Source organism: Coturnix japonica, chromosome 1 (genome assembly GCF_001577835.2).
Source record: "Coturnix japonica isolate 7356 chromosome 1, Coturnix japonica 2.1, whole genome shotgun sequence".
NCBI classification, from domain to species: domain Eukaryota; kingdom Metazoa; phylum Chordata; class Aves; order Galliformes; family Phasianidae; genus Coturnix; species Coturnix japonica.
Genome location: NC_029516.1, coordinates 82717911 through 82733224, shown reverse-complemented (window position 1 = coordinate 82733224; position 15314 = coordinate 82717911). Strand labels below are relative to the sequence as shown.

The window sequence follows — 15314 nt, the reverse complement described above, 5'->3', positions numbered from 1 at the left end:
ATTTCAGGCATTAATCAATCTTCTGAGTCCCCGAGAGAGGAGCCAATAACGTGGAAGGTGATGCTTGGCAGCTTCCTTCCTCCCCCAGCCCCCTTTCCAAACAGTTTATTTTTAATTGGTGCTGGATTATTTTCTGCAACCGTTACTAAGGAAACCTCTGTTACTATAGCAACTGTGTATGTTAAGTCAGTAGCCCTATATCTATTAAAATGCAGCATATACACATGCTGCGTGTGGCGGGGTTGCTCAGCACCAAGATGTGCATTGGGAATTGGAGCTACCCCAGGGCCCAGGCCTTCAGCGATGGGATGATGACTTCTGCAGTGCTCCCACTGGGACAGAAGGCCCCGCAGGGAGCCACAGCTCTGACATCCTGCTAGTTAAGGCTGCTTCAATGCAAAGCGGATCTCTTCATGCCCCGTGCGACTTGCCAGGTCATGTTTAAGTTACCGCATGACATGGAAATAGCTGTAGTTGCTGAATGTGACTGCAAGAAGACTTGACATGCCAGGCATCCAGCCAGCCAAACCTTGCCCTCTGACAATGGGAAACTCCCTTTCCTGGCCTGGGGATGTGCCTGGGCAGAGGGCCAGGAAAGAGCTCAGCCTCTGTCTGCTGAGCATACAGGCTGCCCACGGGCACAGCATGCTCCACTGAGCACCCAGTGAGGTTGTAGGTGGCCCCTCTCAGGAGCTATTAAAGGTCAGGCTGGATGGGGCTTTGAGCAACCTGGTCTAGTGGGAGGTATATCTGCCTATAGCAGGGGGCTGGGCACAGAATGATCTCCAAGGTCCCTTCCAACCAAAACTATTCTGTGATTCTATGCCCAGAGCACCCAGGTGGTGGGTGCAGCCATGTCAGCTGGCAGGGTTACGGGTGGCTGCTGCTGTACTGTCAGGAGGCTGATGTTCTCTTAGCAGCCTCCCGAACATCTGCTTAGGGAGCGAAACAGGTGCACACGTCTAGGTGAAACTACTCTGCATATTATCGACAAGCCATAATCCTGTTGCCACAACATCTCCCAGCTCCCTAGAGGGTGCCATTAAAGAGGATATCATACTTTGACATGTTGTAATTGGCCTGGCATATGCTGTTGAGGCTCTCAATTTACACTGGCAACGAGTCACGGTTACAATTCTCATAATTTTCATAAATCAGCTACACAAAACGGATTGTATTCTTTAACAGTGCTGGGGCCCTCAAATCAGCACCAAGACTGCAGATATCAGCTGCCCAATGACACAGAGAAATGCTGTCCTGAACCAATGTGGGTAACCCCATCACGTCACCTCATGCAGTGTCCTCCAGTATTACAAGCCCTTTACATTAATTCCCAGGCTGAGGGATGGGCCCTGGAACAGGTTCCCCACGGCTGTGGTCACAGCCCCAAGCTGCTAGAGTTCAAGGAGCATTTAGACATCACTCTCAGATATAAGGCTTGAATTTCAGGTGTTCCTGCACCGAGCCATGCACTGGACTTGATGGTCCTTGTGGGTCCCTTCCAACTTGGAATATTCAGTGATTCTATGAGGTCCTTGGAAGCTTGCACCTGTGCACTGGGGTCCAGGTCTGGCCCACTATGGCAATGACAGTATTTAACTGTAGCTGAAGGTACCCTCCTCCTTCACAGAAAATACCATGCAAAATCCAGCACGCCCCCATTGCAAAGGAAAAGGGGGCTGCCAGCTGAGGGGCAACTGAGCTCTGCATGCTCCCAGGCAGCTGCCATTGGGTAGAATGAGTGGGCATGGAGGCACCCAGGGAGCCTGTTGTGGGCACAGGAAGGCAGCAAGCCCTGCTGTGTCCCACATTGGAGACTGTGACCCTCTGGGGAGCGTTCCTCCAGATGATGTGCTTTTCTGGAGACAACTGGTAAAGTACTGCACAGTCTTCCTGGGGACTGCCCTACTTCTAAAAGCGTCCACTGGGATCTCACTGCTTGGAGGTGAGGGCTATAGGGAGAGAAGAAATGGGGACAAGCCAACCTGAGCTCACACAGGGTTTGACAACAGGGATGGTGTATAACAGATCAGCCAGGAGAGACCTATTTCCAGGAGCCCCAAGATGATGCTCACGCATAGGACCTGAGGGGCATCAGTCACACTTCGGCATAACTAACAACGGCCACACACCCAGAAGTGCTTCATCATTTCCCTGAGAACACCCTGTGCCCTAAATCCTACTTGCCTGGCTCCAAGAGACCTGGTATGCAGACGACCGCTCTGACACAGGCTGAGACATGCTTTAACACTTGGCACCTCTGCCACCTCTTCCATAAAACACAGATGAAGAGCTTCCCCCACCTCCTCGCGTGTCGCAAGGGCACACACTGATGACCGTGGGGAACAGTGCCAATGAGAGCAAGCAAGCACACGTCAGCACAATGACCAAATGACAAGGGATGGGTGCCTTGTGCTCACCAGGCTAGCTGTAAGCAAGTTAATGCACAAAGGGAAAGATGCAGGAGCTGCAACAAGTGGCCCTTTCACAGAAGAGAGGAGCCAGAGGAAAGGTGTTCACATTAAGGAGAAAGAGGAATGGGTCCTATGAGAAGCTTACTCGATAGGCTTAAGTGTTGCACAGAAATCACCGCAAAAACAAAGACTTTCAGAGCCAGCACAGTCTCCCAGAGGGGCCAGGAACATGGTAGCACAGCTACCAACTGCTGTTATTCCCTTTTAATAGAACACAATCCCTACTGAAACTGGATTAGTGAGTCTGCAAATTACATTAGCCAACATGGGCCTCTGCTGGTGCAACAGGAGTAGGAGAATGGGAAATAGCATTAGACTTTGCCTGCCATTATTACTGCCGTTATTAACTTGTCACTTTACTGTAGTGTTCCTATAACAATGAATTATTGCCTGCAAACAGGCTGACATGATTGAATTACGGTGAGAGCAGCTCCACGGAAAGGAGAGGAAACGTTAACCCTTTCTGGAGGAGCCTCTGCCCCTTCTCAGGTGGGCCAGGCCTTGGTGAAGCCTGCATCTGTGACCTAAAAAATCTCTGCACGTCTTCAGGCATAGCTGGAGAATGCTGTGTGTGTCCCTGCAGGGATGGAGGAAACTGGAAAGCCAGTGGCTCTGAGGTCCAGGACTTGCAGCTAAGCCTGGGGACAGGCCTCACAGCCTCCCTGAGAAACCATGTCTCCCTGCAGGACAGCAAGGACTCGGGGACAATTTACCTTGGAGGAATAAAAACAAACACAAATATAACCCAAATCAAAATGCCCCACAGCTCTAAAATTAGAAACCTTCCTGTCAGACCCTGAAATAAATGTGTAAGTTGTGCAGGAGAGGGGAGGGGAGGGAATAAACGGCTCCCAGCATGAGTTGTGCCTGCTGTCAGAGAACAACGTACGGCTCACTGATCACTTGTAAATTAAAGTATGGAGATAGGATCACCAGAAGATAAATTCAGTACCAAGCTACAGCCGTCAAGGATAAAGCAAGGGAAAGAAAAAAAAGTAACACACAGATATTTAATCAACCCTTCATCAGAAAGAAGTCGAACAAAAGAGGACTACGTCAATTAGAGGGGGAAAAAAGTAATTAAACACAGCCAAAGGGCAAGTTACAACACATATGGCAGCACCACGCACAAACTCTCATGTCAATCTGGAGTCTGGTCATTAATGGCCACAATTCCTCACCGAGTGTAAGAAAGACACCTGAAAAGTTCTAGGTGCACCCCTGCACAGAGCTGCTCCCCTTAACTGTGACTGCAATTCGTCTTCTTCCTGCTCACTGTGTTTGACTTGTGCTGTTTCAGAGGCTCCCATTGAACAGCTGGCTGCTATGCACAGTGAGATGAGATGCCAAGAATGACATGAAATGCTATTTTCTTGCCACCCAGAGAGCAAGCCCCCCAGATGGACGTCACAAAGGACTGTGAGGCTTTTTGTACTACCTGCACTAGCTCTGCTAGCCCCAGCTACCAGTGTACAGATACTGGGGAAGACACAACCAAAGCCATACAAGAGCTCACTCACTCCACTCATTGTTAATTATTTCTTTTCACCAGGTTAATTTACTGCAGTGGGATCAACACTGGCATAAGGAATGGTACAAGACCATGCGGCCAGCTTAAGTGCCAGGGCTAAGGATCATTTCCCTCTGAGCAATCAAGTGCCAGATCAGCTCCACTTGCCTTGTGAAACCTAAACTCATGATTCATGAGTTCATGATACTGCTGCCTCCATAATCTAATTGATGAATCCATCTACTGTGTGGAAGAACAACTGAAAGAAATGAGCCATCTGACGTTTCTCAACACATTGTCATCTTAAACTTCTTAAGGACACAGGAAGTATTACAGCAGGATAGACTACAGATCCATCATTCTCTGGACTCTGTGCTTCCCTATTATACAGGACAGGGAAAACTAGGAATTTTCTTTGACAGCATCCCAAATTCCTATTTAAGAAAATACAATGGCCCTAGGAGACAACTGTTATGTATACGCGTTAACATAAAAGACTCTAAGACACAGATTTAGCATTTCCATAGTCTCCCATTTTGACGTACGCAGACTGTAGCTTCAATGAACCCAGTATGTAGGTCTTCGACCGTGGTCAAGACAGGCAGAAAACCAAAAATAATCAGTCCCTTAAGAACTAAAGTTCTTGAAAATCACTGCTTCTATTGCCCCCTATATGTTCTGCTGACATCTGACCATCAGCTTCACAGGTAAAATCACCACTGGAAAAAATGGCTAGCTTTGTTTTACTGAAGTTATTTCCTTTACATGGGCATTGCTGAACCACCTGACTACGCAGGCTTTTTAGCACCGTTGTGCTGAAGAGCAAAGTTGCTGAGAAGCCATCACTTACAGCACAAGACACCCCAGCTCATCAGCTGAACCAACACTCATGGAGGTTGAGAGCAGAGGATTCACAGTAATTGGGACTGGGCTACTCATATAATGGAGTCCAGCAGATGGCCTTAGGCTCCATGGACTGGAGAAAGAAGAGTGAAACCAGTGCTATCTCTGCCCAAAGGGCTGGCAGTCCCAGGACCACCCCGATGGCTGCTTTTGAGGGCTTCAAGGACATGAGGAATGCACAAAGCTTTAGAGCAAGGAAGTGATGAGCAACTGCTCACTGCAGAATATTACAGTCCAAGGAGATCAAACAGGAAATCAATGAGAAGCTGAGGAGGGTGGCAAGAAGACATTCAAGACAACATCAAAGAAGTTTCATGAGTGCAGTCTGCAAACAGGCTGATGTTCTGCTTCTGTAAAATCACACTCCAAGAGGCAGCGGAAGATCACTCATGAGGTATCAGTGAGAGAGCAACACGGAATGCTCTGAAATGAAAGTGAAAAATTTGAAGTGCAAAAAGTAACTGGGAAGAGCACTAATTTGAAGAGTAGTATATTCTTCACACAGCCCACATATCCTGATGTCATCGGTTTCGTTTGAGGGCTGAAAGGCAAGGCAACCTGCAGCAAGATCAGTGGGCACACATGAAGCAGGCTGAGCACAGTTAGGATCCTGCTAAATACAAGGATGCATTCTGGCTCCTTAACTTTGTCAAATTCATCTGAGATGCTTCACACATTTAAAATCCAGCTTCTCAGGCCATGCCCTTGGGTGTGTTTTGCAGGGAAGCCCTTGCAGTCAGCAATGTGATCATCAGGCTTACAGCAACAGTTCACAGGCAAACCTGCAGAGAATCCAAGTACATTCCCACATCAGCGATGAGAAATCAAAGGCAAGGGCAGGTGAAATCCAGCTCTGATCCCACAAGGCCAACGTCAGCATCCCTGCCACAGGACTGGGAATGTCGCAGTACATCTGGCACAAACTCCTTCCCCCTGCTCACAAGTGGGCACATGTGGATATGGCAGTCTTTTTTTTGAGCTTCCTCATGCAGATGTGTCCATGTGCAAAAACACCACCTTAAATCTGTATTTACTAGCAATGCCCTGTAGACATTCAATAGGAGGCTGGACAGGGCTCCAAGCACCTGATCTAGCTGTTCATCACAGCAGAATTATGCTAGATGACCTTTAAAGGTCCCTTCCAACTCAAACAATTCTATGATTCTATGATATCAGAGGATAAACTACCCACCACAATAGCAGTGAGAAGATTGGGCCCTCATGGGTCTATGACAATGACAATACAGAGAGATGAGGGTGCTGGGAGCAGGTGTGGAGAAAAAGCACACCAGGGTGTCAGTCTGGGATAAATAACTGTGCCGAAGAGGCAGCAGCAAGTCCAGCTGCCTCAGGACACCCAACTCAGGGCAAATGTGCAAGGCTAAGAGGCTGCCATGAGTATAAACCCAAGGGAAAAGAGGTGGAGAAAGCAAACCCACCTGTGCCAACTGGAGGAGAAAAAAGGCTCCAGCTGGGCTGTAAATGCAGGTTTGTACAACAGCACAGCCCTGAATCATGCACCACTGAGCCCCCTCCTCCTGCTTTCTCAGCGTGCTGAAAGCTGGCAGGGAGGAGCAGCAGTGCTGAAGGAGGACAGAAGGTCTCACCTGTGGGCAGCAAGAAGGAAGGAGTGAAGCTCTGAGCACATGGGGGGCAGGAGGCTGCTCTGCACCACAGTCACGGCTGCTGACGAGCAGCCTCCTGTCCCTGCTGAGTGCCTCTTGAACTCCTCCATCACTCAAGCAAGAGCACAGCTATTTGCCAGATGGAGCAGAAGGCTTTAAAGCAGGGAAGTAGTTCTATTCTACAGAGCAAAACCACTCTGAGATCAAGCAAGCAGCAAACTTGAGATAACTTTCCAGACTCCACTTGTGCAGGGAAGTTTCCACCTCATTAACTTTCGTTGTTGAACTTCATTGTTGGATTCTGCCAGCAGCCAAAAGCATTGGGTTTTAAAGCACGCATCTTGTGGTCCACACTCATCTGCGCCTCCACTGAAGGGTCTGGGAGAGGTCAGTACACCACTGGCCATCAATGTAGAAAAGGCCTCTTTCCACATCCAAACACAGGAGCACTCCTCGCACATAGATATTATTAAGAAATCAGAAGGAAGAAAGGTAGTAGTACCCAATTTTCACTTGTTAGAGAAAGTCTCACAGACCTCTGCAAGTGTCCTGGCAACTGTTGGAAAAACCAGTCATCTCCCAGTGTTAAGAATGCCCATAAGGCAGTTTATTTTTCCAGATCTTCTTGTCCTACCAGCATCCTCAGTCTGTACGGTCACCACCTGCTTGGCTGCTGACCATGTCTTAGAGGGAAACATCAGCAGGATGCTGATCTGCCTGGGCCACAAGCTAAGGGTCCTCTTCTCTCTCCTCAGGTTTCTCCAGTGACACAAATTCAGTGAGGCTGCTGCCAGGGGTCACCTTTAGAGGGACAGCTCTGCAACCCTCCAGGCACAGCACAGCTGGAGCGACAAAGCCCTGTCTCATCCTGATCCCAAAGAAACTGAAGGCACAACTGTTCCCCACCACTCCAAGGCCAACAGAGGAGCCTTCTCCCTCACCCTCTGTGTTAAGTTTCAACCAGACGGCTTCTCGTAAACCAAACTATATGGAGCAGCCTCTGGAGAGATCCTGAAAGCTAATTAATGCTCCAATGAAGAGCCTGACATCTTGTTTGCTCGATGGCTCCCAGGTCAATCAATCTGTTGTAGCCCAGGTTGTGAAAAAGCAGCAAGGAGCCCAGCACCCCAGTTCTCATCTCTCTTCACCCCTCCCCATCCCTCCTCCCACGTTCATTACAGTCAAAAAACCCAGTAGCAAGAGGACAGATTTATAGAGGTGACTGCAGCTTCTCCCTGTGTGCCAGCCTCAGGATTAGTCATGAAAGGGCCGGCGGAGGGATGACGCCAGGAGGGAGGAACAGGAAGGGCAGAAGATGAGAAAAAGACATCAACTTGGGGGCACAAGGTGGCCATGCATTTATCAGAGGCTAACTGCGTGCAGCTTGCAGCGTGGGGCCAAGAAGGGCTGTGTCGAGCTGTACACGGGGATGGGGACAGAGCGATCCCTGCAGTGAAGCCAGCCTACCTCCCCAGAGTCAGCTCCTGCGAAGGAGCTGTGATCAGACCCCCAGAGCTCTGCCAAATCCCCCCACGCTCGCTGCCGGGGAAAGATAAGTCAGGGAATGCGCACAAGGACAATAGCAATTTAATACAGCAGCACAAATCTCCTTGAGCCTTCTTGCCAAAAGAATCATACCCAGACGTCCTAGCCTGCCCAGATCACAGCACAGCCCCCACCACCTACTGTGCTGCCAGGGACTGTCTGCTGCCCTTGTCTGGGTCCCACAGACTGCACAGATGCACACTGCTTGCAAGTAGCTGCTCCACCTCTCTAAACTTGGCAGGGGGAACCAAGATCTGTGAAGGAGCCACAAACTAAGCAAGCCTGTCAGCCCTGAGATCCTCCTTGTCCCCCATACACCTCCTGCATCCCTCCTGGGCTTCATAAAGCATCACGGGACATGTGTTCTCCCAGCAATGCATGAGGAACTGATAAATGAAAACACTTGCACCTGGATTCAAAAGAAACTTGCATAGCGTCTTCCTCTAACACCACAGCACCAGGGTGTACTCCCATGTCTGGCCCCCTCCAAGGACAGAGAGGTGAGGAACCCTCAGAGAACACCCCAACTTCAGGGGCTGAAAGACCCAGGGTCTGCAGAACAGGAAAATAGAAGCCCCTCAAAAGGCTGCAGGTGGGAAGAGTTCTTCACCCATGCACGTGGGGCTTGCTCCAAGCTCAGCCCACGTTCCTCTGCCTCATCTCCTGCCAGCTTTGGCTTTGGGGAAGCAGCTGGCACAAACTGAGCTGACTTATATTGTTCCTCCCCTTTTGCTGCAACATGAGCTCACCAAGACAGAAACAACAGGCAGCTTACAAGCTGGAAGGAGAGCACTGCCTTGGAAGGACATGAAACAGCCGCAAGCAACCTAGCTGATCACCTCTCTGGCCCAAAATCTTTCCCACAATCAGCCCATAGAAGTTACAACCCCGTACTCACTCTACGGCAGTGCAACATGCTCTCTCTCCATTGAAAACACACAGAAGCTGCCTGTGGCAGCATGTCCCTTAGCCTGACACCATGGAAATCAGCCATGAAAGAGAAACACTGGAGCTTCACCTGATACAGCAGCAGGTGAAGTTCTGTTGCAGCCATGTTAACATGCACCAATTCAGAACAGGAGCTGCCACTCCTGCAGCTGCAAACACTTTCCACTGCAACACTGCCAAGAAGAGATGGCCGAAGTGCTGAAACAGCAAACCAGCACACCAAGAGGGGCTCCAGCATCTAATCCCTTGAGAATTCGGGACTTCACAAAGCAGAGAGATTAATGAAGCAGTCGAGCCACTGTTTTACCTTTCTCACCACAACACACTTCAAAGGCAGACATCTATCGATTGCCACTTCTGCACCTGGAACCTGTCAAACAGAAAGGTCACTTTGACAAATAGGGAGCAGAGGTTTTTAGGAGATAGCTCTCCCCAGACTCACTGGTATATGGGTCAAGGCAGGGGCTTAGGGCTAGTGGCAAAGGAAAGGAGACTGGGACAGAAATTATGCCAGATTAAGGGGACTTTGGGGCTACAGGCCTGGACTATGACAGCATTCTTAGACATTCAACTCTGTTCAGGGTCCCAAACGACCCCTTTTGAAGAAGAGATAGAGAGAGGAGCTAAGAACCATGGAGACCTATGTCACTTGTTCTGTTAATCACTTGATGGCTACTACACCAGTAAAAGGGAACCGGCTGCCAGAGCGTAGTTTAAATATCCTCCTGGTCACACTGAGCTGTAACACAGATGCTCTCTTCCACACTGTCTCACACATATACAAGCACAGAAACATGCCATAAAGAAGCATATTACTCCAGGGACCATCTCCAGTCGCTGCTGTTTCACAGGGAAATAAGCTAAAATGACGAACATCAGAAACATGACCTTGAGAGCAGAAAAACGTCTCACAAGGCAGGATAATCAAGACAAATAGAGAATATTAACCTGGAGATGAGGGCAAGGGAAGAGGGAGGGGAGGATGGAGGAAGAAAGAAGGTAGAGAACTCTTGAGGGAGTGTGCAGCATCTCCTGACTTTTGCAAAGACATGCTGAGGGTTGAGGAAGGTGGAAGAGTATAAAAAAGCCATTGAGAGAAGAAAAACAACCCTCAAGACAGAAGACAAACCCTAGGGAGGCATTCCTCTGCACAGGAACACAAGGGCAGGACTGACAGTATTACAAAGACCTAAGCCAAGAGTCTCAAAGGTGCTAAAAGCCTCACTTCAAACAGGAACTCCAGCCCTAAGGCCGAGGCAGCAGTAAATAATTCAGCTCAGTAGGGTTTCACAAGTACCCTCACCTTGAATCCTGGCAGCCCTCATGGAGATTACGGGGCACTACCCACCAAGAAGTCAGCAGCAAAGCCTGTAGAAGGTTCCTAATGCTACTGGCTGCACAGGTTTTCTCATATGTTTTTTGATTGCCTCTGCCAAGCCAGATCCTTGTTGCCTACATGGTGCACACTGCCCGTGGGCACCCAAGGACTCGGTGACTTCCAGCTGGACAGGGCTCAATATCTAACAGAGATCAAAGTCAGGCTCTTTAAACACCAGCTGCTTTTGAAGATGCCACCAACGGCGCAAGGGATACAGCCAGTTACTAAGAGCTGCAGCACACCCCCTGTGATAGGTGTGCACATACAGGCTCTGGTGGAAGCATCACTCTTCTTTGATCCTGTCCCTCTTTTCTCTATGAGCTCTGATGAATGGAGGAGGCATTCCAAAAGCCACCTTCCTTTCAAAAGAACAGCTCGCACACTTGACTAAGCCTCACACACCTCACCTTCCAGAAGCAAGCCTTGAGAACGGCACACGAGGAGCAAAGAAAGGACACAATTCCCAAAGGTAGAGAAAGAGACTCCAATGTATCCACCACCAAAGAGTCCCACCCAAGTCTTTTCCAAGGGTCAGTTGCAGCCACAAGAGGGGTCCATCCTCTGGGCAGATATCCTCAGTACTGGCATGTACCCATCCCATGACATATCTCCCAGCCACTGCTCTGTGTATTCTCAGCACTTACCTGGCCGTAGGACCCTGATCTCCAGCAGGTTGGAGGTCCTGTCTGCCAGCCGAGTCCAGCTGCTGTTGTAGTTCTTCCTCCAGAGCTCAGCCACACACTGGTACTTGCCGGCCTCTGTGTCACTAGCCCGGCTGATGCTGAGGCGCACATTGTTGCTAGACTCAGCCTTCTCAATAGCAGTACGTGTCCGGAAGCCCAGGTACCTGTCACCCCACTGGACCCCACCATCACGTGTGAAGGTGACCAGGTCATGAAACTCGCTGCTGCCTGCCGGTTGGAAGCGCCACGTCACTGACACCGGCACCCAGGATGGGTAGTGTGGTTTGATGATGCACTGAAGGTCAAAGGACTCGTTGTAGGTTACCCCGGGGGTGCGGGAAATAGCTGTGACAGCAAAGCCAGCCTCTGCAAAAAGAGAGAGAAAGGGGCCTTGAAGCACAAGGCTTGATGTTGCATGAGGAACAAGCGTGAGCACTTGTAGATGTCATGATTCACAGCCATCTCTTGCCAAGGGACCCTCCCCCCTTGTTCCCTGCTCCAGGTCCACAGCTGGTCACTGCAGGTGAGAGAAAGGTGGGGGAAAGTGGGAAGAAACAGCTTTCTTCCACATTTTGGAGAGGTTATAACCTGGCAGAGGTTATGGAATCCCAGGATGGCAGCAATCTGAATGAAACTAATTAAATAAACTAAATAAACTAATGCTGGTTACTTCTTCATACAGCATGTTTTCCATTCAGCTCTGGATCACAGCTTTATAGTTCTATGGTTGATATAGTTATCCTCACACATGTACAACTGCACAAGCCAATCAACACATTTTCACTTGTCTACTCCCAGTACTTTGTTGGTTAAGGGGAGTTTCAAACCAGAAGCCTATTAATAACAAAGATAATATATTCCCAGTTGACTGGCTTACATTTTTGGTCAGAGAATTTCCATTGCTCATTTGTTCCAAGCTGGAGAGAGAAAATACTATCTGATCTGACACTTCCACACAGCCTGTAGATACAGCAGGGACTTTGTTCCCTGCCAGCAGCTTCTCCAATAAGCCTTCACTTCCTGCAGGGCTCTGCTGGGCCTCCAGGCAGGCTTTGGTATTCCCTTTCTCTCTCACCTTGCTTGCCCTCTCCTTCCCATCAGCTGGGGACTGAAATCCCTTGCTAGGCACTTGAGAACTTCTGAAATCCAAGGGCATGATGTTCTCAACTGAAAGCACATTCCTCTTCTGGCTGTTGCTTCAGAACCACACAATATCTAGATTTATGGATTTAAACATCATCTGTGCTGGTTCAGCTAAAGAGTTTTTTACCTTGGCAGACTAGCAAGTGATTAGATCTTAACTTGAAATGTGAGTGTCACTAAACCTACTGCACTTTTTTTTACTAGCACTTTTTGGTAGCAATAAAACTCTCTTACTCTTCCTTAGCACCTTCCATTTGAGTTTCTCAAGACACTTCAAAAGCATTAATCTGAAGAAAAAATATCAGATTCAGCAGCAGTAAAACAGTATTTGGTATTTTCATCACTAAATCTTACTGAGCTACTTTAGCTTTGTTAGTTATAGAATGAAGACCTTCTTAGGACTTGGCAGGATATGCTCAACAGTCAGAAATTTCTCTGGGACAAGGGGTGGAAGTAGAGAGACAACTGCCTTCCAACCCCACCTCTTGGAACTGCTGGGCAATTTCCAGCAGCTTAAATTCTGGCACAACTAAAAGTGGTTTGTTTTAAAACCTCAACTTCATCTACACATTGTTTCACCCCCATAAACCTTCCCAAGTTGCAGAATAAGGAGAATGGCTGACACATGGATGTACAGCACTGACCCCAAGACAAAGATACTGCCAAAGCCAGCTGAGAACCTGCCTCGAATTCTTCACAAAGGAACATCCTTAACTGCTTTTGGATGCTTTACAGCAATGCTTTCTAGCTCTAAACAGAACAGCCTCTGAAAGAAGGTCAAAAGCAAAGGGGAGGAAAGGAGAAAAAAAGCAAGATTTTAATCAGAGTACGATATGACTTTAAAGTCTGGTCTCTCACACATCGTGCCAAAACTTAAGATTAATACTGTAGAGAATAATAATAATAATAAAAAAAATTATATCTTGACTTTTCAACAGCATGCACCAATTGTTTATGGCTCTGGCACTCTGTAAATCAGTGGCCTTGCAGAAACAGCCATCAGTTCTTCAGTCTCCTGCAGAACTCTTTGGGAATCGATCCAGGACTTGATATAGCAAGGCCTGAGCAGGATCCAAGTAATACAGACTATGCAAAAAATCCCTAACATCCTACTTACTCCTCCCTTACACTGATGTCGTTTGCGTTTGAAACTGATGACCTCTTTGGCAGAGCAGAGTACCAGACTCAACAACCACAGCTTCTAATCTAGCTTGGCCTCAAGCAATATTGCAGTTCTGGGCCAGCTGCTCAGGGCCTCCCAGCAGAGGCAGTGAGGACTGGTCCCAATGCGTGGCTTCTGTGGGCTTCTGATGCCGATGGAGATGTTCATGACTTCTGATGGGCCAACAGACACCTGTTGTTTCCTTCGCCTGATCTAGGGAGCTGAGCTGAGGTTTGCCCAGGGCACACAAAGATGGCACGTGCCATAGATGGAGCACCACCACCTCATTTCCCACAGCCCAGCTCCCAGGCCGGTGGGATGTAGGGCACCGCGTCAGCACCAATCACATTATGGCCAGTCTTTCCTTGGAAGGACAACAGCCAATTTGCCTTCCTCAGCCACCCCCCGCTGTGCCCCTGCCACAGCTAGCCCTCGGATTTTGCCTTCAAACACCATAGGACACGCAGAAGTTTTGCACCGATCTATCCAGCAGCTGCCGGTGGTCAGCCAGTGCCTCCATTTCACAGGCAATGGGGGTGGGCCAGGCTCCTAGGGGACACAGCCCCTCCGCCCTCACACCTTGAGTACTCACCAAGAGCAGTGATGGTCACTGGGGTGCCAGCGTGTCGCTCCCCAGCTATCTGCCACTCCCCATCCAGTGTCCGCGTCCACTCAGCCACCCGGCACTCGTAGTGGCCCTCGTCTGCCCTGACACTGTTGAAGATCTCCAGGGTGAAGGAGCCAGGCCGGACCTGCTCCATCTGGATGCCGCCATAGCTACTGCGCTCGGCGTATAAGGGGCCAGGCTGCAGGGTGCCGTCTCGATCCAGGCGCACAATTTCACTTCGCCGGTTCTGCTTGTCCACCAGCTGCCAGGCGATGGAGAGGCGGCTTTGGGGTCCCACATTTGAGCGCACATTGCAGCCAAAGCGCAGGCTTTCCCCTTCCAAGACACTGCTGGCATTGTTGATAATCTCCAAGGAGATGCTGGTCTCTAAGGAGAGAAACGCATACACACAGGGGAGATGATACACACTTGCCACTCCTCAGTCTGCAAGAAGGACGCTGCCGGCCAGAGAGGTATTCTACCAGGTGCAGGAAACTGCCCACGCTTTTGGGTCCAGGCACGTCTTAAGCTCAAGCGTGACCACATCCAAAACCAGCTTGTGGGCAGCGAGCTGCTCCTGGTGACTTGCACACTCATAGCAGGTGTTGGCCAAAGCTGGGGAAAATCTCTGCCTATGGCTCAGGAGACATTGCCACGTTTTCTGGTCGCAGGTCCAGGCTGGGGGGTCTCAGCAAAGCTTGAGGGAATTTGTGTTGCTACAACATGCAGGGCATGCAACCGGCTCTGCAAAAAGAAAAAAAGCTTCCAACTGGGCTTCCCTGGGCTTTTCAGTTGGTGTCAATCTGATCAGCATCTTGCCACGTCCATTTCTGCAACACCTTTTTGGGTGAAGCTGTCGCAAGCTCGCACTGCTACCAATGCTAGAGGTAGCTATTGATGTTTAGCAACATCAAAAACACTGTTAATATCCTGAGCTTCCCAGAGATGTGAGGCTTTATGGCTAGTTTTTCAGAGATACTGAGTGCTGGTTACTCCTGTTGTCTTCTGCTGGAGTTATGGACACTTAGCACCCTTGAAAAATCACCACGTTTGTTCCTAGAGCCAGTGTTTTAAGAAATCTCAGCAATTATACCTGCCTGAAAGGCGGCTTTGCCTGTAAGCACTGTATGTTGGACAGTTGTCCAGTGTGAGATTTCTAACCAGAGTAATTTTCAGTGCCAACCAAATGAGACCAAATATTGGTAAGAGAGAAAATAATGAGAATTTATTTTGGAAAAGTGAGGAGAAAAAAAGCTAGAGGAAAGGGCTGCACTTCCCTATAAGCCTAACTGAGAAGAGACAAACACTGCAGTAAATTTTCTCCCAGGCTCCTTCA

The 15314-nt window shown here is 49.1% G+C and overlaps 1 protein-coding gene across 3 annotated transcripts in view; it reads right to left on the bottom strand.

The window, feature by feature from the left end:
* Window positions 1-15314, bottom strand: part of IGSF3 (immunoglobulin superfamily member 3) — a 72327-nt gene that overhangs the window by 10209 nt on the left and 46804 nt on the right. For 2 of the 3 annotated variants that reach the window (XM_015879543.1, XM_015879553.2), the window contains exons 5-6: window positions 13964-14365; window positions 11028-11432 (exon numbers count right to left, since the gene is read on the bottom strand). In XM_015879543.1, coding sequence (XP_015735029.1) covers window positions 11028-11432; window positions 13964-14365 — 807 coding nt within the window. The remainder of the gene's footprint in view (window positions 1-11027; window positions 11433-13963; window positions 14366-15314) is intronic. The other variant, XM_015879561.1, reaches the window with a different exon arrangement.